The 25981-nt window shown below is 51.9% G+C and overlaps 1 protein-coding gene across 3 annotated transcripts in view; it reads right to left on the bottom strand.

Annotated features, from left to right (window-relative positions):
- Positions 1-682: 682 nt before the first annotated feature.
- ERN1 (endoplasmic reticulum to nucleus signaling 1) overlaps positions 683-25981 on the bottom strand; it is an 82679-nt gene continuing 57380 nt past the window's right edge. For all 3 annotated transcript variants that reach the window (XM_086356939.1, XM_086356940.1, XM_086356942.1), the window contains 13 exons: positions 25053-25218; positions 21154-21272; positions 18624-18815; positions 16647-16914; positions 15771-15861; positions 15317-15506; positions 14245-14344; positions 13823-14022; positions 10191-10338; positions 8397-8524; positions 6871-6994; positions 6369-6436; positions 683-5874 (listed from right to left, as the gene is read on the bottom strand). In XM_086356939.1, coding sequence (XP_086213065.1) covers positions 5665-5874; positions 6369-6436; positions 6871-6994; positions 8397-8524; positions 10191-10338; positions 13823-14022; positions 14245-14344; positions 15317-15506; positions 15771-15861; positions 16647-16914; positions 18624-18815; positions 21154-21272; positions 25053-25218 — 2004 coding nt within the window. In that variant the 3' untranslated portion in view covers positions 683-5664. The remainder of the gene's footprint in view (positions 5875-6368; positions 6437-6870; positions 6995-8396; positions 8525-10190; positions 10339-13822; positions 14023-14244; positions 14345-15316; positions 15507-15770; positions 15862-16646; positions 16915-18623; positions 18816-21153; positions 21273-25052; positions 25219-25981) is intronic.

The following is a 25981-nucleotide window of genomic DNA, read 5'->3' as shown; positions in this document are numbered from 1 at the left end:
GCCCAGTGGTTCAGTTCAGTTCAGTCGCTCAGTCACGTCCGACTCTGCGACCCCATGAATCACAGCACATCAGGCCTCCCTGTCTATCACCAACTCCCGGAGTTCACTCAAACTCAGGTCCCTCAAGTCGGTGATGCCATCCAGCCATCTCATCTTCTGTCGTCCCCTTCTCCTCCTGCCCCCAATCCCTCCCAGCATCAGAGTCTTTTCCAATGAGTCAACTCTTAGCATGAGGTGGCCAAAGTACTGGAGTTTCAGCTTTAGCATCATTCCTTCCAAAGAACACCCAGGACCAATCCCAGTGGTTAGGACTTTCCAATGCAGGGGGTGTGGATTCAATCCCTGGACGAGGAGGTCCTAGGATTCCCACATGCCTTGCAGCCAAAAAAAAAAACAAAACATAAAACAGAAGCGATACTGTATCAAATTCAATACAAGACTTTCTTTAAAAATGGTCCATATTAAAAAAAAATTCTTTAAAAAATATAAAGAAACTAAGGAGGACTCTCCAGCCTGGGGACCCTGCCATGAACACCATCAGGTAAACACACCCCTCCTGCCAGTCTTCCCACCCACTGAACCCACTGCTCCCTCACCAGCCAGACACCTACCCAGGAAGACAGCTCAGCATGACCCCCTGGTCTGAGAGTGGTGGTCAAGTCTTGAAGAAAATGGAGCTGACTTCCAAATCTAAAACTGCCTTTATTTGTGGTTGGCTCAGCATAAGGTGCCATCATTGATCAGCAGAGTTATAAAACTGTACAGGAGGTACAAAAATAGGCTGTTTAACTTAGATAATTACCCTCACATCATCAACCTTTAAAAATACACGTAAAAATTGTACAATCTGGCAGTTTATAAAATATAAAGCTAAAAAGAGGATTTTTAGGTTCCACAAAGAGGATTGTATCACACGATTAACACATACCCATGAAACAATTAACCATCCACAGAGAAGACACAATGGCACAGAATTTAAAAAAAAAAAAACAAAAAACTCACTTAAAAATTAACATTTTCACCCTGACCAAATTATTCACCCTTTAATGACAAAACTGCTGTAAGGCGTCCATCCCATGGAAGGATACAGTATAACTTTTCCAGTTTTAAAATGGTCAGGGGTGTTTATCCAAAGCAAATCTGATGTGCTTTAAGCAAGTGCAACTGTCACTGGACACACTTCAGCGTAAAAATTAAATAAATATAAATAGGTTCAATAAATAGGTCGTTGCAAAAAGAACACTACGTAAAGTTAGCATCTGAGAATGTGGCAGAATCGACTGGTAATGCTTTCTAGGTCAGTGGGGACGCCCCCGTCACAGCTTCCGGGACACTGAAAAGGAATACTGTACCTGCCGGACACTTGAGAACAGGGGGTGAGGTGAGCGGGGTGGGGACTTTGGCTGGAAGTGTTGGTTAAGGCTGCTCCAGTGGGGAGGCTCACTGTGGATGCTGTCTTTGCGGTTTTCCAATGAATACAGAGAGGATTTAAGTCCTGATACAAGAATTGGAACCAGTTACTCGTGGGAAATCACTGATTCACAGAGAAAACTAAATATACAAAGAGTAGACTCTTTGGTTTAAAAGATAATGGTCTAAAAAAAACCCAAAGAATGATAATGGTCCAACCCTGGAAGGTGGAATTCTGGCTCATCTGTACAGGACACCCAGAGACTTACTTCCAGGCAAGCTCAGTGCGCACAGCGATGCACAAATGAGAACAGCCCCAGGAAACCCAAGCCTGGCCCCGGGCCAACTTCGGAGAAAGACGCGTCCAAGAGGAGAAAGCCCTACAACCCAAAGGACCCCCCTCATCTTTGACGTCAGACCAGCCACCAGTTCATCTTTTTCACTGCGGTGATAAATGAATGGCATTCACACAAAACCTCACCCAAAGGATCAGTCAACTGAAGAAACTACTCCAGGATGGTGAAGGGTGGCCAAGGAAAAGAAACACTGGGAAGTACGAAGAAGAGGGATTTCAGAAGGTGAACGATCGGAGAGAAAACTCAAGAGAATAGAAAGAGGCTCCTTTCAGGTATGCTGTGCGCTGTCCCCCGGCCCTTCCACAGAAGCCTGTGAAAACGGAACCAGCCCACCTCCCTGGATGACCTCAAGCCTGAGGATCCGAAGAACAGAGATACACAGTGAGAACAGTCCCGGGAAAGCCAAGCCTGGCCGTGGTTCAACTTCGGAGAAAAGAGCGTCCAAGAGGAGAAAACTCTACGACCCAAAGGCCCCCCTCACATCTTCGATGTCAGACCAGACTCCAGATCTTCTCTTTCACTGTGGTGATAAATGAATGGCATTCACACAAAACCTCACTCAAAGGATCAGGGTGAGCTCTGATAAGGAACTTCCTTCTCAAGTTGGTAGGAAGAAGTACTTAACTGGGCCTGCTAACCGGTGGATCTCCCACTGAAAGATGTGTAAGGGGTGGGAATGATGTCTCCCTGGGGAGAGTCGACGAGGACTACTGCACTGAGAAAGGGGGAGGTGGGAGAGGAACTTGGTGCCCAGGTGGCATGCATGAGACATCAGGTGCTTTAGTGACATCATGTAACACCTGTGATTGCCAAGTGAGCAGATGCTCTGGTGCCCATGACAGGTGGAGCTCTTTAAAAACTGAAGTTAAAAGGACTCAAGAAGCAGCATGAGGATTCTGGCAAGTGTGCCAAGGACAGATTCGACACAAGGTTCAATACAAGATTTAAAGAGACGATGGTGTCCTTGGGATTCCTAACAGATGTGACTAAACTCTGTCTTAAAGATGAGACAGGACTTCCCTGGTAGTCCAGTGGATAAGAACCCGTCTGCCAATGCAGGGGACACGGGTTCGACTCCTGGTCTGAGGAAGTTTCCATATGCCTCGGGGCAACTAACTGAAGCATACTGAAGCCTGTACGCCCTACGGCCCGTGATCTGCAAGAAGAAAAGCCACCTCGATGAGAAGCTGGTGACCTCAACTAGAGTAGCCCCTGCTTGCCACAAGTAGAGAAAGCCCGTGTGCAGCAGCAAAGACCCAGCACAGCCAAAAATAAATTTAAAAAAAAAGAAGATAAAGATGGTGTACTTGTGAAAATTCAGCCTTCCAGGAATTGTACAAAAGATCAGATCAACAGCTCAGCTGTGACAGGACGTGGCCGACTGCAGAACCCTCTTTTCATGAAAGAACACCTTCCTGCTCAAAACAACAGGAAACCAGAATTTTAGAGACCAGGACAAACCAGATGGTGCCCGAGGTGTCATCATGATGGGCACCCACACAAGACCTCTACAGGCCACTTGGGAGGACTGATGGGTGCCCGGGTTCCCAAAGGTGACGGAGAGAAGATGAACAGAAGGTGATCTGCTGGGTGCCAACCCCAGACGCACGCCCTTCCCCACCACTGCCTGTCCGCTCTCTACCACTGGCTCATGTGAAAGCTGAGGTTTGGCCTGTTTTGTTCACCTGTCTCTGGCACCCAATATCCTGTCCAGCACATATAGAAGCGCTCAAATAAAATACAGTGAATAAACGAGTTTGAGACAGTGGGATGGTTAAAAACTAGTACCACAAGCAGAAAAGGCAGTTAAAAAAAAAAAAAAAGCTGTCCTGGAGGCAAGAGGGGCCAAAACAGAGAGATGACACAAACCCTGGGGTGTTGGGAATGGCCTGGCTACTCCCCGGAGAGAGCATTCAGCAGAGACAAAGACGAGGCAGCTGACCCCCTACCCCCGCCCCCAGCAGCGCGGGAAGCTGACAGTCCCTTAAATCACTCGCGGCACTTTCTGCTTCTCCACCTCGAACTGTCTCATCATCTGCCCTGGCGGCAAAGCGACCTGCAGAGCGGTATGAGGACAGCCGGGGAAGGGGCCGGCCCGGGAGCATCAGAGCTGGGAGGAGAAAGACGGTGGTTTTCCGAGTTCCTGAAAAACGGACAGCATGGTACGAGACCTGATGCTGACCGAGGATGCCAGGTCCCTAGGTCTAAACGAGGTAACTGATGAGGTTTAAAGATGTAGGATAATTTTAAAAGAGAGAGAGACAGAGAGAGAAGATGACTTTAGGCAGACAGAAAGGAAGGGAGTTAAATTCACTGAAGGCGGAATGAGTGTGTTGGTGACGCTCTCGTTCAAATCCACTGTCGGAAAACATCTTGCGAGGAGAAGAAACAGCGATTTCTCTCTGTCAGTTAGAGAAACTTGACAGTAACGTTCTTCCTCCTGAGCAGAGTCTCTTGAGTTCACCAGGACCGAACTGCAGTGATCCCTCCACCTGGCTAGAGAAGGTACTCAGAAAATGCTTCCTCACCTGTATCCTGACTGCATTAAACTTCTAAGGGCTTTCGGCAGAGAAAAGACAGAAAATTTTGACTAAAACCAATGTTAAACATTGTATCAATTTTGGGGGGAAAAACCCATGGTATTGACGTAATTTAGAGAGCATGATTTTGAGGTTGTGTCATACACGTGCATAGTGTTGCCACGACGTTACTCTTCAGCATTAGAGAACCGGGGGCTACCCTACAAAATAGAAGGTGTATTATTCTGTTTCTTGCATTGCTTCTTCATGAGTAAGCTTCAAGTTCAGTTTAGCTCACACTAATGTAGCATTCTACGGTATGATCAAAATAAAAAGTTATTAAAATCTGCCAAGAGAAACATAAAAGCCTGCCCACAAAGTGTGTGGTGACCCTGGCCTCGGCCCTCAACCCCCTGGCCCATCCTGCTGGCCCCAGGGACAGAGTGGCCTCACCGCCTGCCTGCTGGCCAGGACTCCCCTGGTGGGCCCTGAATGTCCCATCTGGCCTGCTCCCCTCCGGCCCCTCCGGCCTGTCCCTGCCCGGGTCTGAGCTTCTACCCCTCGTGGCCAGGGGACTTATCCCCTCTTGCTTCCAGATGCTCCTAAATAACCCCGAGTGCCCAAGGCACGGACCCACTGAAGGCCACCATTCAGGCCACTGATGCTCGGGGCCACGGCATCCTCTCGGTGTCTGTGAGACCTGCAGACACGACCTTGCCTTTCAGAGTGTCGGGCTGGCCTGTCCCCTCACCGCACCCCTACGCTCAAGGTTCTCGCTGCCCCAGAGGAAACGCTGGTCACAGTGACCTGGGAGCCTGCGGGTGCACAGAGTCTCTGATCCCCAGGGACGACACTCTCTGAAGGCCCTCCCCCTCCCAGGGACCCTCTCCTCCAGGGCCCTGCTCCTAGCAGAGGCCACACCTAGCAGCTCGGCCTAGATGGTCCAAGAGAGGGGCGCTCCTGGACCCAGCACGCGGGCAACACAGAGAGGTCCCTCGTCTCTCTTCCTTAAAGGCCTACAGGCTGGCATCAGACAGGGAGTTTTAAAAGAAATGCGAGTCTGAAGCGAGTATATCCAGGAGAAGACGGACGGCACTCCTCTCTGCCTCTGGGACCGGTCCTCCTTTGCAGACATCCCCCAGTGGTCCAACTTTCATGACCAGTGTCTTCCCAGCTCCTCCGCAGGTTGGGGGGGTGGGGGGAATCACCTTTCCCTCTGCCCGGAGTTGGCATCTTCCCCTGCTGGCTGCGGAGTGGGCAGCTCAAGGCACTTGGCTTCCGGGCCTGGTCTCCCTGCTCGGCCAGGAGGCAGCGGGCTGCGGCTCGTAGAGACCAGGCCCTCAGTCCCAGCGAGGCCACCAGCGTGGAGGCCGCCCGGCTCAGAGGGCGTCTGCAGTCACGGGGGGCTGGGGCTCGGGGGGCTCGTGGTAGTAGGGCTGGAAGGGCCTCTCGTGGCGGCACAGCTCCATGGCACGGTAGGTGTGTGAGAGGAGGTGGGGGAAGCGGGAGGTGAAGTAGCGCACGAAGTCGTCAGGGAGGGCGCCCAGCGTCTGCTGCACCTCCTCGGGCAGCTCCCGGTAGTGGTGCTTCTGCAGACGGGCGGACACAGACACGTGGTCGGCGGAGAGAAGCCCGTGGGACCCGGGCCAGACCCGCTCGAGGAACACAGACTGTGAGGCTCGCTAAAGGGACCACCCGTCCACTCCCCGGTCTCTTCCCCTTCTTCGGGGGAGGTCTTTGAGGCTGGTGCGGGGAGAGCAGGGAGGGGCAGTCAGGTGCAGAAAGGGCCCCCATAGAGGGACTTCATCGAGTGCTGTCCAGGCAGGGAGAAGGCACCGTGCAAGCCAGTGAAGGATGTGGTGACTGAGCCCACTTCCCAGAGCACAGCTCCCTGCCCCAGCATCCCTGAAGAGAAGGCTCATCCAGGGGAAGGAACAGCTGCTAATGTATCCAGTGCAGCCACGGCCACCTAGCCTCTGTGAGTTCCTCACTCCAGGGTGGCCAGAGCACCCATGGGGAAGGGATACGAGGAGGGGGCTGTGCAGCACCCTGCCCGGCCCCGCTGTGCGCCCTCGGCCCTCACCTTATTCCTCATGGCTCTGAGGAGATCTCGGACCGAACTGCCTTTATAGGTCCTGAATTTCCGCAGATCTAGAAAAAAAAAGAAGGGAGGCAATGTAACAAACCCACCAGATTCCAAAAGAAAACAGTTTCTGGGGCTCCTGGAGATGAAGCAATCTTAGGATAGAAACATGACCTAACTCCATCCTCATCGCAGATTTTCCCAATCTGAACCCGGTGTGGGGCGGCAGCGTTAGCCTGAATTCTGCCTCCCAGTCACACCCGTGGTCAGAGACAGCCGCTGAGAGCGCCATACATGTCACAAACCTGTCACTCTGAGAGACAAAGGGGGACACGCACGAGAGCAGTGGGGTGACCGGCTATCCAGACCACAGGAAGCCTCGGCCCCAGAAGTGGTATTGGAGCCCCAAGCGGCCTGGAGTTGTTGCTCCCATGCCTGCTTCTCAGAAGTGTTCACGAGAAATCGCCTCTGCCCACAGGTGCCCGGGGCACCTCATGGTCACCTGTCTGCAGGGGGACGGTGATGTTCTCCCGCCAGTCCATCTTCACCACGGCCCGCCCGCCGCGCTCCAGCTGCTTCACTATTGGGCCGTCCAGGGCCTCTTTCTCTATCCGGTCACTCACGTCCTGGGAGGGAGACAGGGCACCAGGCGATGGTCAGTGTGGAGGCGCTGAGGGCTGAGGATGGCCCGGCCACCCCTGCCTGAGCCGGGCAGCGAGGGTCCTGCCTGCTCCCCGGGAGCAGCCCCGCCTGCCACTTGCTGAGGAGAGACCCCCCGGCTCCACCACAGATGCGCGCCGTCCACAGACGTGCAGCACCTTGCCTGCCTGTCACCATACTACGTGCCACACGGGGCCACGCGTGCAATCTGTATTCACTGATGAACCAAGAGAAAGGTTCACTTGGATTGACACGCTGTGACTTCTGTGTGCCCACACACACAAAGCCATGACTGTTGGGGGGAGGTTTATCATTCTTCAATCAAACAATTAGAAAAAAACAGGAAGCCAAGACTTCTTTCAGAGGAGAAAAGCCAGTGACAAGAGTATCGGGTCTAAAGGCCCCAGCTATGGATCCAAATCCTGCTCTGTGTTTGCGGGGATGCACCTGACCACAGGCCTCTCGGAGTCCCCATCAGTGAGACAGGTCCACCGAGCAGCCTTGTGGGGAGCACAGCCTTCATCTTTGACGAAGATAAAATCAGACCAGCTGACTGTCTAACTTGCAGTTGCAAAAGGAAAGCCTTGGGGGGAACTGATGGTCAACTTGGGTACATGGGGGGCTTCCCTGGTGGCTCAGTGGTAAATAATCCACTGCAACGCAGGAGACACAGCAAACAGGGGTTTGATCCCTGGGTCGGGAAGATCCCCTGGAGGGGGGCATGGCAACCCACTCGAGCATTCTTGCCTAAAGAATCCCATGGAGAGAGCAGCGTGGTGGGCTTCGGTCATAGGGTCGCAGAGTCAGACACGACCAAAGCAACTAAGCGTGCGCTTGAGTACACGGGGGCACTTGGAGCTGAACCTCAGAGCTGGCACAGCTTGTGATACGGACGGAAGCCTGTATGTTCACAAGACATGCGACCGGAGATACTAAGAACTTACATCTCAACCTGGGGTGAGGTGAAGTTCCCTTTGCATGAGCTTTATTCCTGCCCTACATCTTATCATCAGCCAAGTGACCTGGCTAATCCGGAGGTCCCCTGAAGACGTCTGCCCTCAGATATAATGTCACTGCATTCTTAGACTACAGTGTGATGTAGACATAAACACTTATGTGCACTGGGAAACCAAAGTGTGACTCGCTTTACTGCAATATTCAGTTTATCACCAGGGTCTGGAGCCGAGCCTGCAGTATCTCCTAGGTCTGCCTGTATGAAGAAAATATGTTGAGATGCCAACTGTGGTTCTCTTTCGGTTGTGGGATTATGGGTCATTTAGTTTCATTCTTTGTTCTTTGCTGTAGTTTCTGGAAAGAAACAGGCAAGGTTAAATGAATATTTTTGATGAAGAAAACAAACATCTCCACCTGGAAGAACTGGAGCTGCTTTTCCAGGCTCCAGAAGAAAGGGTGTTTCAGCACATGCTTCGCTGACGGGCGCTTCTGGGGGTCCATGGCGATCATCTTCTCTATTAATTCCCGGGCAATGACGTCCTCTGCAGAGGAGGAAAACAGACACACAGCTCGTTATGACCAGCCTCAAGCTGCAAGCAAATAAATACCCAAACCTTAACAGTCTGCGTCCCTGCAACTCAAGGTTCTGCCGACAAGTGAAAGTCGCTCAGTCGTGTCCGACTCCTTGCAACCCCATGGACTATACAGTCCATGGAATTCTCCAGGCTAGAATACTGGAGTGGGTAGCCTTTCCCTTCTCCAGGGGATCTTCTCAACCCAGGGAAAGAACCCAGGTCTCCCGCATTGTGGGCAGATTCTTTACAAGCTGAGCCACAAGGGAAGCCCAAGGATGCTGGAGTGGGTACCCTATCCCTTCTCCAGCAGATCTCCCCAACCCAGGAATCAAACCGGGGTCTCCTGCATTGCAGGCAGATTCTTTACCAACCAAGCTATCAAGGAAGCCCTGATAGCTACTGACAGAAACCCATTCCAGTAACATAAGACTTCGGCTAAAAAGGAGAGACCTCATTTGCAGTTAATGAAAAGGAGTGATCCGAAATACTTGCTACCAGAGTCTGGGTGACCTGTCCTGCCTCCACACGCTGGGCTGTGGGCCACCAGGGTGACGCACTGGCTGAATGTGGATGGACGTGGGTAGAGAGTCAAGATGAAGGTTAAAAACGGGCGTGCTTTCCCTGGTGGTCCAGTGGTTGAGAATCCGCCTGCCAATGCAGGGGACGTGGGTTTGATTCCTGGTTTGGGAACTAAGATTCTACATGCCACAAGGCAACTAAATCTGTGCGTCACTGCGCCCTAGAGTCTGTGCTCCACGACAAGAGAAACCACTGCAATGAGAAGCCTGTACACCACAACTAGAGAAAGCCCACGTGCAACAAAGACCACCAGTGCAGCCACAAATAAATCAATAATCAGAAAAGAGCATGCTGCAAGATACTATGTACTATTTTAAAACTCCATTTTTTATAAAAATATGAATATGTGTCTAGAGAGATGATCAGAATAATGTGTACGAAGGTACTGATAGCAGTCATTCATCACTGTGTAATGGGTCTATGAGCCTTTATGCTAATCTGTTTTGTCTCCAGGGAATAAGGAAAATCAATCCATGAGCAAGACTGTAAGATAGTTTAAATCTTTTTAAAGGGCAGGAGTAGGTGTCACAGGCCAATTACAATGTGGGAAGCCCTTCGGTCAGGCAGAAAGGCTTGTCCTCATGCCTGGAGAGTGAGTACCCAGATCATCTGTTTCTAGACCAGGGTGACCCCGACTGCCAGCCCACACACGAGAGCCCAGTTTATGGAGCATGGCCCTTCTATCTCCCCGAACATCAGGACAGGAAGGTACCTCAAATTGGTTAACCCTCAGGAGTCACAACCTGGAAAACAGAGGTCCCCAAAGGGCCCTTGCCCAGGTCACAAAGGCTGTCATATGACCTCAGGAACCTGGGAGTTACTTGGCTTCAGGACGCCCCCCCCAGCCCTCCACCAGCTCTGGACTGAGTCCTTGGTTCACTGAGGCCCACTGGGCGAGCAGCTGGAAAGAAGGCCCCCTGGGGGCTCAGAGCCAGCACCACCCCTGCCCGCAGGGGCTGCTCCCGAGCCCCCGACTCTGCCACCTGCTCACTGTACTTCTTGGGGTACAGGCAGTCAAGCCCTGCCCACCCCCCCGCCCCGAGCTCCAACTCACCATGCTTCTCTGGGTGCAGGCAGTCAAGGCTGTAGGCACCCAGGAGGATGTTGGCCTGGCGTTGCAGGGACTTGCCAAAGGGGTGGCTGCCCTCAGATATCACGTAGTAGAAGACGCAGCCCGCGGAGAAGATGTCCACCGTGTAGGTCTGAAAAGAAACGAGGGGCGTCAGATGCTCTGGAGGGTGAGGGAGTTCTCATTCTCACCTAGGAGCAGAGGTGCAGCTGCTCGGAGCAGTGCTGGGCGTGGAGAACTGGGCTCTGGAGCCAAGAGGCCCCGGGCCACTCTGCACCTCAGCATTCACGACCATGAAGTGAGGATGAGCCCACGGGGCTGCTGTGAAGATTAGCTGCGTCCTTGCTGCTAGTCATTCTTTACCCAACCAGCTCGTCACTCCTTGAGGGCCGGGCTGCCTTTGCATCCCTGTGGTACCCCAGGTAAGTGCATACAACAGGTCTTAACCTTTGTTAATAAATGAAATACAGCTTTCGGTGGGAATTCCCTGGCAGTCCAGGTTAGGACTCTGCGTCTCACTGCTAAAAGCATGAGTTCGATTCCTGGTCAGGGAATTAAGATCCTGTGTGCTATGTGGTTAGGCCAAAAAAAAAAAAAAAGAGTGTTTCATTCAAAAACAGCTCCAGAAAGTGATTATTTGACAAGTTTCCAGTGCATTCACTTTAATGTTATCTATTAACATGTCTTACTTATCCCATGAAACCATTCCGTGTCTACAGATGAAACTGGTGTGTGTGTGACTTCTAGCTTGGTCTACGTGGGGTATAACGCTGGGGTGTAACCCAAGCACAGTGTGGGTCCCTCATGCCAGGCCCCACCACTTGGATTTTCCACCAGATGACATGGGGCTCTAGTGAGAGAGTCAGGAGCTGGTCACCTTCCTCACCGGAGAAAACACACCCTTCACAAGAGCCTCACAAGGTGAGCGGAGCAAACGTCACCATCCCCAGACGAAGACACAGGCAGAGCGGTTTGATGACAAGCCCAGGGTCACTGCTGGGGAGTGACCAACCAGGGCAAGACGCAGGTCTTATTGCCAAGTCCAATAAATTACTCTGTTGTTAGAGCGTTCCTGGTGACAGATTCAGTACCGGAGGAACAAGTCCACCAGCCACTTCCAGCCTCCTCGGGGAACGGCCGACACTCCGTTTTCCGCAGCCTGCGCTGCCGGTGTCCCCAGCATCCCACCCCGATGCTGCCCCGGGGGCTCCTGTCCTGCATGCTGGCCCCTCTGCCTCCGAACTCCAGAGCTCACCTCTAGGCTCAGTTATGCTCTTTCCCAATCTCATTTCTGCCTCTGGTCCTTGTAGTTTAAGTCCTCTGTAAGCTGATAAAATACACATGCTGCCAAGTCTGAGGTAAGTTGAGTCTTTGGTAAGACTTGATATGAGAAAGTTACTACAAAAATTGCTGTGGGATTAGATGTGGGAGACTCAACTGTAAGCTAGATGGGACATAAATAGCTCGAGGCTAGGATTCCGCTCTCAAATCACTCAGGGGGTTTAAAACTGAGTCTCAGTGCAGAAGTCACAGAAGGCATTGTGAGCATGCTTTATGCAAGAGAGGAAATCAGCAACTCCATTCAGTTGGACCCAAAGTCAAAAAAAGATATATGGCAAAACTAATACAATATTGTAAAGTTAAAAATAAAATAAAAAAAAAAATAGATTAAAAAAAAAAAAGGCATTCCCAATTTTACAAAACAATCAATAAAACAACAAAAAAAGACCTTGTTTTACAGCAAAGATTTCTCTTACTTAGAGAGCCATGTTACTTAAATTTAAAATTAAATGTTTACAGTGTATATGTATTTTCTTATGATTCTCTATCGTAACTGACTTTTTTTTATTAACAGACCAACTGCTGGTCCCCAGTGAAATAAGATGGCTCTGCTGCATCTTATCTATTTTAGGATGGCTGATCCCATCCAAGTCTGCTCAGGGAAGTGTCGGATAATCCTTCAGGGTCTTGGTGAGCTAGAAAGCAAGGTGCTCAGACACACCTGGGCTCTTAGCAAAAGAACGAAGAACCCAGCTCAAAGAGGCTCCGGTTGGGCAAATCTGGAACAATTTGAGTATCAAAAGGAATGGGAGCTATTTTCACAGACGTTTAAGAAACATCTGATGAAGCTCAACTTTCAGGAACCAAGGACTGCCAGAAAATATTAGCCTCTACATTAAGCATTTAGATGCTTACCTGAAATCTGCCTTGTACAAAGGAATGGTATGGATAAATTGAACTGCACATTTTTTTTAAACTTGATTGCTATTAAAGCAGAAATTATAAGGTTGTAAAAAAAAAGGGAATAGGAACAAAAACAAATAAGACTACACCGGGTTATATTACTATTTTTTTTTTTTAATCCATGAGTCCATAGTGACTTAAAATAGAAAGGGCATAGAAAAATGTCAGCTAATAAATGTAGAATTTCAACTGAATGGAGTGATTCAGGCAAGGGATGCCATCGCATGCTGAATCATTACCTGAGTGACTGTTGGTATCAGGATACTGACATTCTGCCAGGGTGTTGCCCCACACGGTCCTGGCAAAGGGGATATGCCGCTGTTAAATACCTGTGCCAGGTGGGCCAACTCGGCATCACCAGCAGGGGTACAGTAATAGTAATGGTACAACCTGAGTGTGGCTGTTCTTGTCCAAAACACTTAATTTGAATCCAACTGAACCTTTAGACCTACTTCTAGTTCACAAGAAATATAAGGAATAGATGGGCAAATTCAACATCACCAAGAGGAAATGGGTGAGTGAATCCTGAGTGGGGCGTTCTACAGAGAAGCATCTGGACTCCTCAGAGAGCCACTGTCATGGGGCAGAAAAGGTGGGAGAACCGTGTCAATTAAAGGAGAGAAAATCAGGGACTTCCCTGGTGGTCCAGTGGTTAAGACCCCACACTCCCAATGTAGGCGGCCGGGGTCTGACCCCTGGTTGAGGAACTGTTCAAATGCCATGCAACAAACACACTTGGTCGGGTCCTGGTTGACAAAACGCAGCTCTGTAACAGACCTCTGGGGAACAACTAGGGAGACTGGAATATGGATTGAATACTAGGCATCGTGGAAACAGTATTAGCGGCTGAGGTGTAATCATGGTGAGGTGGTTAGGAGGTAGAACGTACTTGTCTTTGGGAGACAAGTGCCAAAGCATTAAAGGGTAAAGGGCTGGGAGGCCTGCCACTCACATGCAAGTAGTTTCAGGGACAGAGAGAAAGTGAAAAATATTGACAGATGCTGAACTGAGGTAGAGGTACAGGGACACTCACTGCTCTCAGTTCTCTGTATTCTCAAAACAGAAAGCTGGAAAACCAAAAATTTTTAAAAGAATGAAAACTGGAAGTCTGCTCACCTTATGCTAGCCCTGATTTCCCAGTTTCCCAAAATAGGGGGAAAGTGATTGGAAGAGTAGAAGGGAAGAAAAACAGACCACGGCCCAGCAGACAATGTTAAGGTGGCAGCACATGCTGCTGGGAGAGTAGCTCTTTGCTAAAGAAACCTCCCTCTCCAGCAGTGAGCGCGGCAGCCCGTCGGCAACTGGAGCTTCTGACTCCCGAAGGTATGAGAGGCTGGCTCCGCGGTTTTCACAGAGTCGTGCCCTTTACTCACGGGGTTCTCCTTGCAGTCTTCGCTCAGCATCTCCGGGGCGATCCAACCTTCGGTGCCCGGCACCCCCGAGCGGCGGCTGAAGCTGTGCCTGCCCACGGCCAGCTTCTTGCAGAGGCCGAAGTCGGAGATCATGGCCTTGATCCTGCCATGTGCGTTGGGCATGGAGAGGAGGATGTTGTGGGGCTTCAGGTCTCTGTGAACTAACAGAACAGCCCAGGTCAGTCCACTTCTTCCACCATGGGGATGCGCCCTCCTCAGATTCCCGAGAGACCCGCTGCTGCCCCTAAAGCTTCTAGTCTTCAAATGTGAAAGTCCTTGGGTTTGTAGACCACTGGGACCCCAGCCATGCGGCAAAGAGCTTCAACAGAGGCGAGGCCACCTGGGCAAGTCATCTCCCTGCCCGGCAAGGGGGGGCTTCTCACCGATGTTGAGGGAGTGCAGGTGGGCCAGGCCCGAGGTGGTCTGTTGCAGCAGGGTGATGGGCTCCAGGCCGAGGTGGGCGAAATCCTTCTGCTCCACGTACTGCAAGAGAGACAAAGGCGGGGTCACCGCACGGGGCCCTGGGGGTCAGCTCCTCAGCACACTTCTCTCACTCTCTCTTTTTAAAAGTGATTCAATTTTATTTAGAAACACTCTGCCTGAAGGCTTTTGCTTTAAGTAACATCTGGTATTGGGTCAGTTTGTTTTCTTTTATCATATTTTAAGAACGAAATGAGAATTTTTACTGACAATGTTTTCTACTTCCATCTTTTCCAGCAGACTTTCTCCTGAAGTTATAGGCTAACTTAAACAAGCAAACAAGGCTCCAGTTTACTAGTTTATGAGATGATGAGAGGGTAAAAAACCCAAGTTCATTGCCTCCTACAGTAAACTCTACGATGAGGCCAAATGATACTCAAACAGTTTTACAGCCTTGAAACTGAGCAAAAGGGATTCGATGGATGATCTTAATGACTCCAGTCATCAACTAGCATCCTCCTAGCCCACACCAGCCCTGACCAGCAACAAGACGAAGGACTAACCATGTTTCCTGGAAACCAAGAGGGAGACAGATGCCACCTGCAACCAAAGACTTTCCCAGGCAGCCGAGGGGACCACACAATTAAAGTTTGGGTGGGGACTTCCCTGGGTGTCCAGGGGCTAAGACTCCAAGCTCCCAGTGCAGGGGGCCTGGATTGGATCCCTGGTCAGGGAACTAGATCCCACATGCCACAACTAAAGATCACATGGAACACATGGAACAGCAACTAGGAACTGGTGCAGCCAAGTAACTAAACAAAAAAAGCTGGGGAGATGAAAACACGCTATATTCCACTGCTTATGGCTAAATGCGTACATACCCTTGTCGACATTGGGCAAACGGTACATTTAAAATTAACATATGTTAATGTAACCTTAATCAAGCTAATAAAAGTAAATGAAAAACAACACAAAAACAGCAGTTAGTCCCTAAAACCGCGCCAGAGCTGCGGGGAGAGGGACCGGGGCACCCACCTCCTGCAGCGTGGCCGCGCACAGCTCGATGGCGATGTACTGGAACTGCCGGTCCCTCTCAGTGCAGAAGTAGCGGATCACGTTCGGGTGCTCGTCCGACTCTCTCAGCAGCTGGACCTCACGGTCCGCGAAACTGAAACACTCGGGCAGGATCCTCTTGACTGCCACGTCACGGTTGTCAAACATGCCCCTGCCGGACGAGGAGAGGAAAGCGGGCTGAGGAAATGCCCAGCAAACACTGGGCCCACCGGGCTCCTTCCACCGAAGCAGCGGCTGCCTCCACAGCCTCACGGCCCACGGTGTCCCGACCCACCATCCAGAGACCCCGTGGCCATCACTACCCTCCCAGGGGGAGCTCTTCTGTCTGGTCACCGCGATGACCCCCTGTGCCCTGGGAGCTGATGGGAGCTCCCAGGTGAGGCCATGGGGGTCTGTGGCTTTCCAGGCCACTCACCGGTACACGATCGTGCCCTCAGCTCCATGGCCCAGGACATCCTTTGGACAGAAGGAGATTTTCCCAACTATCACCATGCCGGTCTCCTCATCTGAGTCAAAACAGGGAAAAGAACAGACGTGACCTAAAGAACTTTGAGGCCAGAGTGGCTGCGAGCTCCCTGATCTCAGATCGAGGGATGAGAATTCAGAGGTTTTACAGCCCTGGGGCCCTGGTGAGCAGAAGCCCCTGGGTCTGCTCCCCACGCTTGCCTAGGGCCACCTCCTCCCTCGGTCTCCACCCTTTGTTCCTGCTTTACATTAATTACTGTAAGGACGGGAGCGTAAAGACAGGGCTTCTCTACAGGTCAGCCTAAAGGTCTGTACCTCAAACACTCAGGTAGTGACGGGGGGTGGGGCATGTGAAGCAGAGAGACCAGTAGTAGAGTCTCCAGCCTGAGACCCAGGACTCTGGGGTCTCCTGCCCTGGTCCTGCGTCCATCCCCCCAGAACATCAGCCCCGACGGCCAGCCTGAGCCCACCTCCCCGAGGGAAGCGGCTCCACGGCTGCATGTGTATGCATGGTCACTGGCCAGCCTGGGGGATGCTCTAGACCTAGACGCCAGGGCAGCTCGGTCAGCAGCGACTTCCAGCCCCAGCAGAGTGAGATGGAGGGAGGGTGCCACGGTGGCCCCTGGGAAAGAAGCCGTCTGAGGGGGAGAGGCTGAGCAATGGGGCAGAAGCTCAGCCCCCAAGTTGGGGGGAGGGCGGGAAGGGGTGAGACCTCAGCAGACCCTTGGGAACGTCATAAACCCGTGGAGACCCCCAGGAGGCACGGGGGGGCTCTGTGGTCCTCAGGCTGTGTTTCTACAAAACAGAAGATGGCAGCTCCCTTTACCCTCATCGTCCTGCTCCAGGAAGGGGCTGGTGACAGCCTTGGAGGTGGAGCCGGTGGAGTGGAGCGAGTGGTTGGAGGCTCGGGGGGACGTGTTGGGGCTGCTGGTGGCCGAGCTCTCCGAGTACTGGCCGGATGAGTCCTGGAGCTCAGCGTCCTGTGCCGCATCCCCGGGCGGGTGGAAGGGCAGCTGCTGCTGCTGCAGGAGCTGGATCTTCTCCAGTTCCTTCTGGAACTGCTGGTGCTGGAGCTGTCGCTGCTGGTGGATGCTCTGGGAAGAGAAGCACACGCCCAGGCCAGTGTAGCCGCTCCCCTGGCGGACAGGCGGGCGTGGGAGGACAGGCTGCCTACGGCAGAGGAGCGGGTGACACTGGACATGACCCAGGGGGGCGGGACGCGACTGGTAAGAAGGCAGCAGGGGGCAGAATCGGGTCAAGGACTGGATGGAGGTCTTCCTGCCTGTCAGACTTCCTAGGACAGCCCATTCCCCCGACTGGAGGGGCCGGCAGCGGCAGCTGAGGAGGGATTCTGATGTAAGTGGAGGACTCGGCCAGGTGGAGGGGCTTCCGTTCAATTCTACAGTTCTGGGACTTTTATGAAAGTCTGGGGGAATTCTCTGGTGGTCCGGAGGTTAGGACTCAGCTTCCACTGCCGAGGGTGCAGGTTCAATCCCTGGTTAGGGTGCGTGCTAAGTTGCTTTAGTCGTGTTGGACTCTCTGCGACCCCATGGACTGTAGCCTGTTGTCCATGGGATTCTCTAGGCAAGAATACTGGAGTGGGTTGCTGTACCCTCCTCCAGGGGATCTTCCCAACCCAGGGATTGAACCTGAGTCTCTTATGTCTCCTGCATGGGCAGGTAGGTTTTTTTTGTTTTTTGTTTTTTTTACCATTAGTGCCACCTGGGAGTGTAGCCAAAAGAATTAAAATCGTGAAAGCCTGAAGATTGTTGCAAGAGTGAAACCAAACAGGAAGAATGGGTACCAGGTGTCTGAGAGCACAGCAGGCACGGGGAAGACCTGGCCGTGCTGTCTACCATGGCCATGCACTTGGCGGAGGTTCGTGCAAAGATCGGCAGCAGTGCAGAGGCGAGGACACTGGGGCTGAGACGTGGGGAGCCTGGCCGAGGTTGGGCTCCCAGTTCATCCCGCCGCCTTCCCCACGCCCACACTCCTCTCATTTAGTCTGAACAACACATTCCATCCTAGTTTGAAGTGGCAGCGACTGTGATTATTAACTGTCCCCATGCGTGGGAAGGTGACTGTAAGGATGGGTGTGTAGCCAACATTCTCCTGGGAGTTTTCTGGAGAGCTCGCTCTCTCTTTTTCAACTTGCGTTGAAATTCTGGAAATTCCATCTAGTAGCTGGGTTACCTTGGGAGAGTTACTGAACTTCCCAGAGCATAGTTTCTTTCTTTGTGGTTAGGGGATAAATAGGGTTTCCCTGGTGGTGCTAACGGTAAAGAATCCACCTACCAAAGCAGAAGACCCAAGAGATACATGTTTCATCCCTGGGCTAGGAAGATCCCCGGAAAAGGAAATGGCAACCCATTCCAATATTCTTGTCTGGGAAATCCTATGGACAGACCATGCCCCTTGGCTTGTGGGATCTTAGTTCCCTGACCAGAGATGGAACCCAGGCTCTGGGCAGTAAGAGAGCAGAGGCTTAACCACTGGACTGCCAGGGAATTCCCATGTGTAGTCTTAAAAAAGAAAATACAGTTAAGTATTTAAAATGATTGGCAAGCAAGGTTTCCAAATCAGTGTTTACAGTCAAACTATAAGTTGTAAGCACAAAACTGTAATTTCCTGAGAGGCGAGCATCTCTTTGATTACAATGTTTTTGAAGGTAAGCCAATATTGACTCTTAAGTGGGAATAGAAGCATATTTGCTTGTTTGTTGCCTTTGTCTGGACCTCACTGACAGGCAAAGGTTCAGAAACATGTGGGCAGGGGTGGGGGGCGGGAAGGAGCAGAGCCTTACCAGGGGGTAAGTGATGATGAAAGCCACCCAGCCGATGAGCAGGAAGGTGCTCAGGATGATGGTGGCCATGTCCTTGAGCATGGAGTCCACAGGGGCCTCGGGCTTGGCAGGGGCATGATCGAACTTCTCTTCCACGTCCGGAGAAACCGTGGTAGGTGCATTTTCTGAAGTCTGGTCAACCAGGTCAATGACCTTGTGTGGGAGAGCATGGCAACATCACTGCTCAATTTCCAGCCAGATATAAAAGAGCCAAACAATCAGGAGAAGCCAGGACTCAGCTCAGATGGGAGTGGGGTTTGGGGAGAATGGATACATGTATATGTGTGGCTAAGTCCCTTTGCTGTCCACCTGAAACTATCACAACACTGTTAACCAGCTACACTCTAATACAAAATAAAAAGGTAAAAAAAAAAAGAGAAGCCATGATTATTTATGAGGAATGACTATGCTGTGAAATATGCTGGATTATTTTTAAGGCCCACCCAAGACCACAAAGCCAGATAACTGTTGCCCTTTTCAAAGCAACTGCCTTGAGAGGCCATGTGCTATTGCAGTGATGGAATCATTACTCAAAAAAACGGTTTTTAGAGAAATACTTTTGAAAGTGCCTTCACATGCAATATTCTTTCGAAAATCCTTATTAAAGGCAAAACCCTCCTTGGACAGTAGATTTGCTGTTTGGGGAAACTCTGAAATCATGGGTGACAAGCCTGGTAGAAAGCTGGTGGTCCACTTGGTAACAGCTTCACATCAAAAAGGAAAACACACAATCACACCATCTAGGGAGTAATAAACCAGCTTTCCAACGTTGCTTGTAAACTTTCAGTGCGACTCCAAGCACAAAACCATTTATTCAAACAGTCCACTATATTTCAAAGTTTTTAAAAAGCATTAGGGTCCTTTGTTAAGCCCCAAATTAACTCAGATAAAGTGGAGTTTTTGCTCAAACTCTTCAGAAACTCTAGGACTTCTAAAAAAATGCATTGATTTGTTCTGGAACATCTAGTTTTCCAGTCGTGCTTCAATTATTTGCTGGATGAGATGGACACACAGCCTCCGTGGCACCCCCATGCACTCACGCCTCCCTCCCCTTCCCTCGGGCCCTCCGCTGCCTGTGGGGGGTGTGCGGGTGGCCTGGCGGCAGCTGAGGAATGTTTCCTGACCATGTGACCAGAGACAACACCACTCATTTGGTTATATTTGCTCAAGTGCGTTTGTTTTAAAAAGTTAGTCTTAATACCAGACAAATGCATGCCAGAGTATTTTAACGGACTTTCAAAGGACTCTTTGCTCAAGATGGAACGATTATATAGGAAAATTTCCATGACAACCATCTCTGGGTGTTAGATTAAGGGTATTGTTTAATTTTCTTTTTAAACTTTTGTTTTCTAGGTGTTTAATAACAAATATGCTGGGCTTTACTCAGATCAAAATCAGATCCAGATTTTAGGGCCCTGATCCCTCTCCAACCTGGCTGACTCCAGAGACAAGGGACAACTCAGCATGTCCCAGAATCTTAAACGTCCACGTGATTTTCTTTCCGTTTCCCTCTGGATAAAAATCTAAATCTCTAACGTGAATTTGGTATGATCACAGCCCTCCCCCCACATCAGCCAGTTACTCCCCTCTTTCTCTGGCCCTGCCCACAGGCCCTTCTCAGTCACAGGACCCCCACCAGCAGGGCTGTAGTATCCTCCAAGCCCGAACGGCCTCTGGACCCCGACCCCCAACTCCCACCCTCCTGCAGCCTCCACACCTGCTCTGTGCCCCAGAAGCTGCGCACATGGGTGGAGTGATGGTCTTCCCGCCCCCTGGCTTCCACCAGCAGATGAGACAGGGCTGGAGTTCTGTGGGGCTGCCGAGTGTCTTCGCTGGAGCTCCAGGCTCCACTCCCTCCCCACTGGCTTCAGGCTCAAGTATGCTCCGAGCACCCCAGAACTGCCCATGGTGTGAAGGAAACCTCCCTTGAATCATCCTAGTTTGGGTGGTCATCTGCTTCCGGCTGAGACACTGAGAGCGGGCTTCATTTCCCCGGGCTCAGGAGGGCAACCTGGGCCGAGTCGGGTGGGCTTCCCGAGTGCCCCACACCCACCCAGGCGCCCTGGGTCCCCGCCAGACCGAGCGGCCAGAGCAGGCCAGTCCTGGCTGGAGAGCACCTCAGTCTCCCACCTGCTCTCTCTGCCAGCTCTCCCCTCACTTCCGGGCCTGGAACATGGCTCCTGTGCAGTCACCTGACCATGTCGCCCACGGCTCCCCGCCGGGCATCCCACAATCCCGTCAGGCTGCCTCCTCAGCCCCAGAGATGGACGCACAGGGTTTCTGCTCCGGGCCTGCACCTCTGCCTGCGTTCCTCCAGCACGCCCACCGCCTCTCCCACAGGCCCCCTCCCTGCCGTCAGCCCTCAGCACTTTGCTGTGGATTCTCCTGCACCCCTGCCCCTCCTGAGTGGACTGCAGGCCCTAAAGGCAGGACAAATGCCTTATCGCCTCTGACTCGGGGCCGGTGCCTGACTGTCCATGTCCCCACTCACCTCCTCAAAGCTCTTCTTCTCCGAGTCGGCGGGAATCACGTTCTCCCGGTGTTTGGGCAGGTTGTTGGGGAAGCGCTCCAGCATCTTGGTGGACGCGGACAGTGGGGTTTCGTGGTGTCCTGCGAGAGGAAGCATGGCCTCTAATGAGAATGGTTTCCCCATGCGGTGGTCGCACTTGACGCTCAGCTGAGACATCAGTCACCACCCAGAGAGGGGCCTGCGATGCAAGTGCTCACGTGTGTAAAGGGAGAGAAAGTGAGAGCTGGGGACCGGAGGAACTCCACCAAGACAGAGCTTTTACCTTCGAAGGCCATGAATGCAGTATTCTGAATCTCACAATAAGAAGCAAAGACGTGGCCCTGTCATGAGAAGGACTGGGATGTCCAGGACACATTCAGAGCAAGGCACAAGTGTGCGCATGCGTGTGTGTGTGTGTGTGTGTGCTCAGTCATGTCCAACTCTTTATAATCCCATGGACTACAGCCCGCCAGGCTCCTCTGTCCATGGGATTCTCCAGGCAAGAATACTGGAGTGGATTGCCATTCCCTTCTCCAGGGGATCTTCCTGACCCAAGGATCGAACTCAGGTCTCCTGCATTGTAGGTGGATTCTTTACCATCTGAGCCCCCAGGGAAACCCCCAAGAACTAGTCTGAGCTTTGTATACTGCTCATCTGGAGAAATCCCCTTGAACTTTCTCTCTAGGTCAGTTCTCTACCTACACCGTCAACACTGCTCACTAAGGGAAGCCTAGGTTTGTTTTGAGCCATCATCAAGTTCCCCTCATCTTTCAAGGAACACTGAGATGGCAGGATTTCCTGAACTGGTTGCCTGCTTCAGACCTCTGACTCACACTTGCCCGTGGGGCCCAGGGAACCCGGGAGTGTCTCCAGGTACCTCTGAGGCTCGGGAACAGGAGACCCTCAAGCTAAGAGGAGTGAGATTGCCCCTCCACATGCCACCCTGTGCTGTGGTGCTCTGCCTGCTGCTCTCATGGTTTCAAGCCCTGCCCCTTGGCTGGGCACCTCCCAGAACACTGTGATGAGCCCGAATCCCCTCTTCCGCCCACAGTCCTTATAAACAGGCCTTCCCCTAGCGGAGTCTTTAGCAGCATCACGGAGGGCACTCTGAACCTGCTGTGCTACAAACGTGACCGTGAGATCCTGAAACATTTCTGTGCAAAAAGGCCCTGGTCGTCTGGTTTTCCAAAAGAGCCACAAAGACTTTTTTCTGGATCTTTCATGGTCTCATGTATATATTTCCTCAGTTTCCAGTAACCTTTTTTTTTTTAATTTTATCTTTGGCTGGGCTGGGTCTTTGTTGCTATACTTGGGCTTTCTCTAGTTGTGGGGAACAGAGGCAGCGCGTGGGCTTCTCTCTGGGATGGGTCCTTGTGTTGCAGAGCACGGGCTCTAAGCGCACGGGCCCTAGCAGCGCGTGGGCTTCTCTCTGGGATGGGTCCTTGTGTTGCAGAGCACAGGCTCTAAGCGCACGGGCCCTAGCAGCGCGTGGGCTTCTCTCTGGGATGGGTCCTTGTGTTGCAGAGCACAGGCTCTAAGCGCACGGGCCCTAGCAGTTGTGCACGGCTTTAGTGGTCCCAAGGTAGGTGGGATCTTTCTGGGACAGGGATCGAACCCATATCCCCTGCATTAGCAGGCGGATTCTCAACCATTGGACCCACAGGGAAGCCCAGTTTCCAGTAATTTTTTCATTCTTAACCACTGGTAGACAGTCAATGCAACCCGTAACTGCTATATAAAACCAAGTGGCCCCGTGATCTTAATGGCCTCTGCCCATCAGTTCTTTTTTTCCTCTGCTTTGGGCCCATTCACAACACGCTTTCAAATACATCTGTTCAGAAAAAGGGGTAGAATTATTTTGTTATCTCCTATACGCTGGACTGGAAGAAACACAAACTGGAATCAAGATTGCCAGGAGAAATATCAATAACCTCAGATATGCAGATGACACCACCCTTATGGCAGAAAGTGAAGAGGAACTCAAAAGCCTCTTGATGAAAGTGAAAGTGGAGAGTGAAAAAGTTGGCTTCAAGCTCAACATTCAGAAAACGAAGATCATGGCATCCGGTCCCACCACTTCATGGGAAATAGATGGGGAAACAGTGGAAACAGTGTCAGACTTTATTTTTCTGGGCTCCAAAATCACTACAGATGGTGACTGCAGCCATGAAATTAAAAGACGCTTACTCCTTGGAAGGAAAGTTATGACCAACCTAGATAGCATATTCAAAAGCAGAGACATTACTTTGCCAACAAAGGTTCGTCTAGTCAAGGCTATGGTTTTTCCCGTGGTCATGTATAGATGTGAGAGTTGGACTGTGAAGAAGCTGAGAGCCGAAGAATTGATGCTTTTGAACTGTGGTGTTGGAGAAGACTCTTGAGAGTCCCTTGGACTGCAAGGAGATCCAACCAGTCCATTCTGCAGGAGATCAGCCCTGGGATTTCTTTGGAAGGAATGATGCTAAAGCTGAAACTCCAGTACTTTGGCCACCTCATGCGAAGAGTTGACTCATTGGAAAAGACTCTGATGCTGGGAGGGATTGGGGGCAGGAGGAGAAGGGGACGACAGAGGATGAGATGGCTGGATGGCATCACTGACTCGATGGACGTGAGTCTGAGTGAACTCCGGGAGTTGGTGATGGACAGGGAGGCCTGGCGTGCTGTGATTCATGGGGTCACAGAGAGTCGGACACGACTGAGTGACTTATCTGATCTGATCTGATGCCCATTATTTGGTAAAAGTAATAACCAGAAGAAGAATGGAACAAAGAGTCAGGATGAACAAGGAACAACAAGGCCTGGACGACGGCAAAGGGACCCATGGGGCTCCAGGACATCTAGCTTCCTCTCTGTGATGCCCAGTTACGCGCCCCCTTGGTGTGTAAAGGGAGAGATGACACCCAAAGGCAGTGAGTGTGACCGATGAAGGCAGAGGTGACAGAAGCTGTGTCTCTGGCGAGCGTCCCAAGTAACTAGAGTAATCCCCCATCCAGATGCCACCGCCTGGCTGCCTCCCAGGTCTGCAGGCTCTTAGGCAGCTCCACCTCCCTTTCCCGGTGCCCCAGGTCTGACCTCTCTCTGCCCTGGCCCCTGTCTGCACGAGCACTGGGAGAGAATGATGGGGAGAAAGTTCATCAGCCCCTGTACTGCACCCGCTCTGGGGCTTGGAGTCGGCAGAATCGGGGAGTAGACGCCACACAGGAAGGGCAAATCTGATTAAGAAAACTCCGTCTTGCTCTAATTACTTGGGATGCTCGCCAACAGCTCCTGTCACCTCTGCCTCCCTCGGTCGCGCTGACTCACAGGGGCCTCCAGCCTGGGGGCCAGCAGGGACGGCAGCAGAAATGGAAGAGAAGGGGAAAGGGACCGTCGCACACACCCCCGGGACTCCTGCCTGCTGCGGCTCCTGGGCCTCTGACTCTTTTCCACCCTCAGGCCCTCCTGGGTCTTCAACTCTGTCCTCTCCAAGCCCCGCTGCTCGCCCACACCAACTCCCAAGTGAATTCTTCCACAGAGGATGCCTGCTTCCTTAACTCTTAACTGGATATAACAAGGGTGCCGACCTTGCAAAGGGGTCATTTGTGGGAAATAAGGAAATATTCGAAAGTGCCTGGCACAGACATCTAACACGTGTCAGATCACTGCACAGAGCTTGCAATATTTAGTACTGGAGTTTAGGAACATTAGTCAAATGATTTCTGAGAACTGACTTGGTAATACAGCTAGCCTGTTTTGTTTTCCTTGGGGGTAAAACAGTCCACGGTCTGAAAAACCAACGTGGACAGTCTCCGAGCACAGAGCTGAGGGCCGTGACTGGTAATGTCGTCTCTCGGCCACAAGGGGGCAGCAGGCCGTCGCCGGCGCCCGAGGAGCTGACTCACCGATGAGCAGCCAGTAGTTCCGCAGGTAGTTGAGCTTGCTCTTGCCTTTGAGTCCTGGGTCGAACTTCAGGTCCGTGCTGGGCGTGATCACACACTCCCCTTTGTCCCCGATGGTGACACCGTCGGTCTGGGGGCCTTCCAGCAAAGGAAGGGTGCTGCCCCGGGGCTGTGAAGACAGACCGGAGTGAGGCTGGGGTGGCCGGTGGGACAGCAGTATCCCTGTGCAGGGCTGGTTGGGAAGGCAGTTCAGTTCAGCCGCTCAGTCGTATCCGACTTTGTGACCCCATGGACTGCAGCACGCCAGGCTTCCCTGTCCGTCACCAACTCTGGGAAGGCAGAGCGGGACTCAAAGGCCCCAAGATGGGGCAGGAGCAGCCCTTCCCCCAGGATGTGACAACGCTGCCCTGATGTCTTTTAAAATTTGGCTGTCTTTTTATTTACTTATTTATGCCACACTGTGCGGCATGTGGGATCTTAGTTCCTGGGCCAGGGATCAAACCTGTTTCCCTGTAGGGGAAGTGTGGAGTCTTAACCACTGGGATGCCAGGGAAGTTCCTTGGACATCTTTTGAAATGTGGACATCTCTTTAAATCTGGGAACAGGGAAACAGGAAGGGTGTGCGTGGAATTCCACGAGGCTACTGTGAGAAGCAGATATAAGTGATGGAATTCACAGATGGTACAAGTGACCGGGGTTCGAATGTTCCAGCTGCGAGCCCAGTGCTGGCTCGGGCACCACTGGACCCTGGCAGGCCCTGCTCTGAGCAGCTGACAGACTCACTGGGAAGATAGGAGATGCCAACCAAACAGCTCAAACACCGTAAGGACCAAAACAGCAGCCCGGACAGTGATGCCTCAGACTCTCAGAGACGGGGTGCTTGAGGCGACCTGGCAAGGCTGGAGGAGGCTGCACCAGTCACCAAAGGATGC

Source organism: Bos grunniens, chromosome 19, assembly GCF_055505025.1.
Source record: "Bos grunniens cultivar Pamir isolate PY7600 chromosome 19, Bosgru_T2T1.0, whole genome shotgun sequence".
NCBI lineage: Eukaryota > Metazoa > Chordata > Mammalia > Artiodactyla > Bovidae > Bos > Bos grunniens.
Note: the sequence above shows the minus strand (reverse complement) of the source record. Positions and strands in the feature narration are given on the sequence as shown.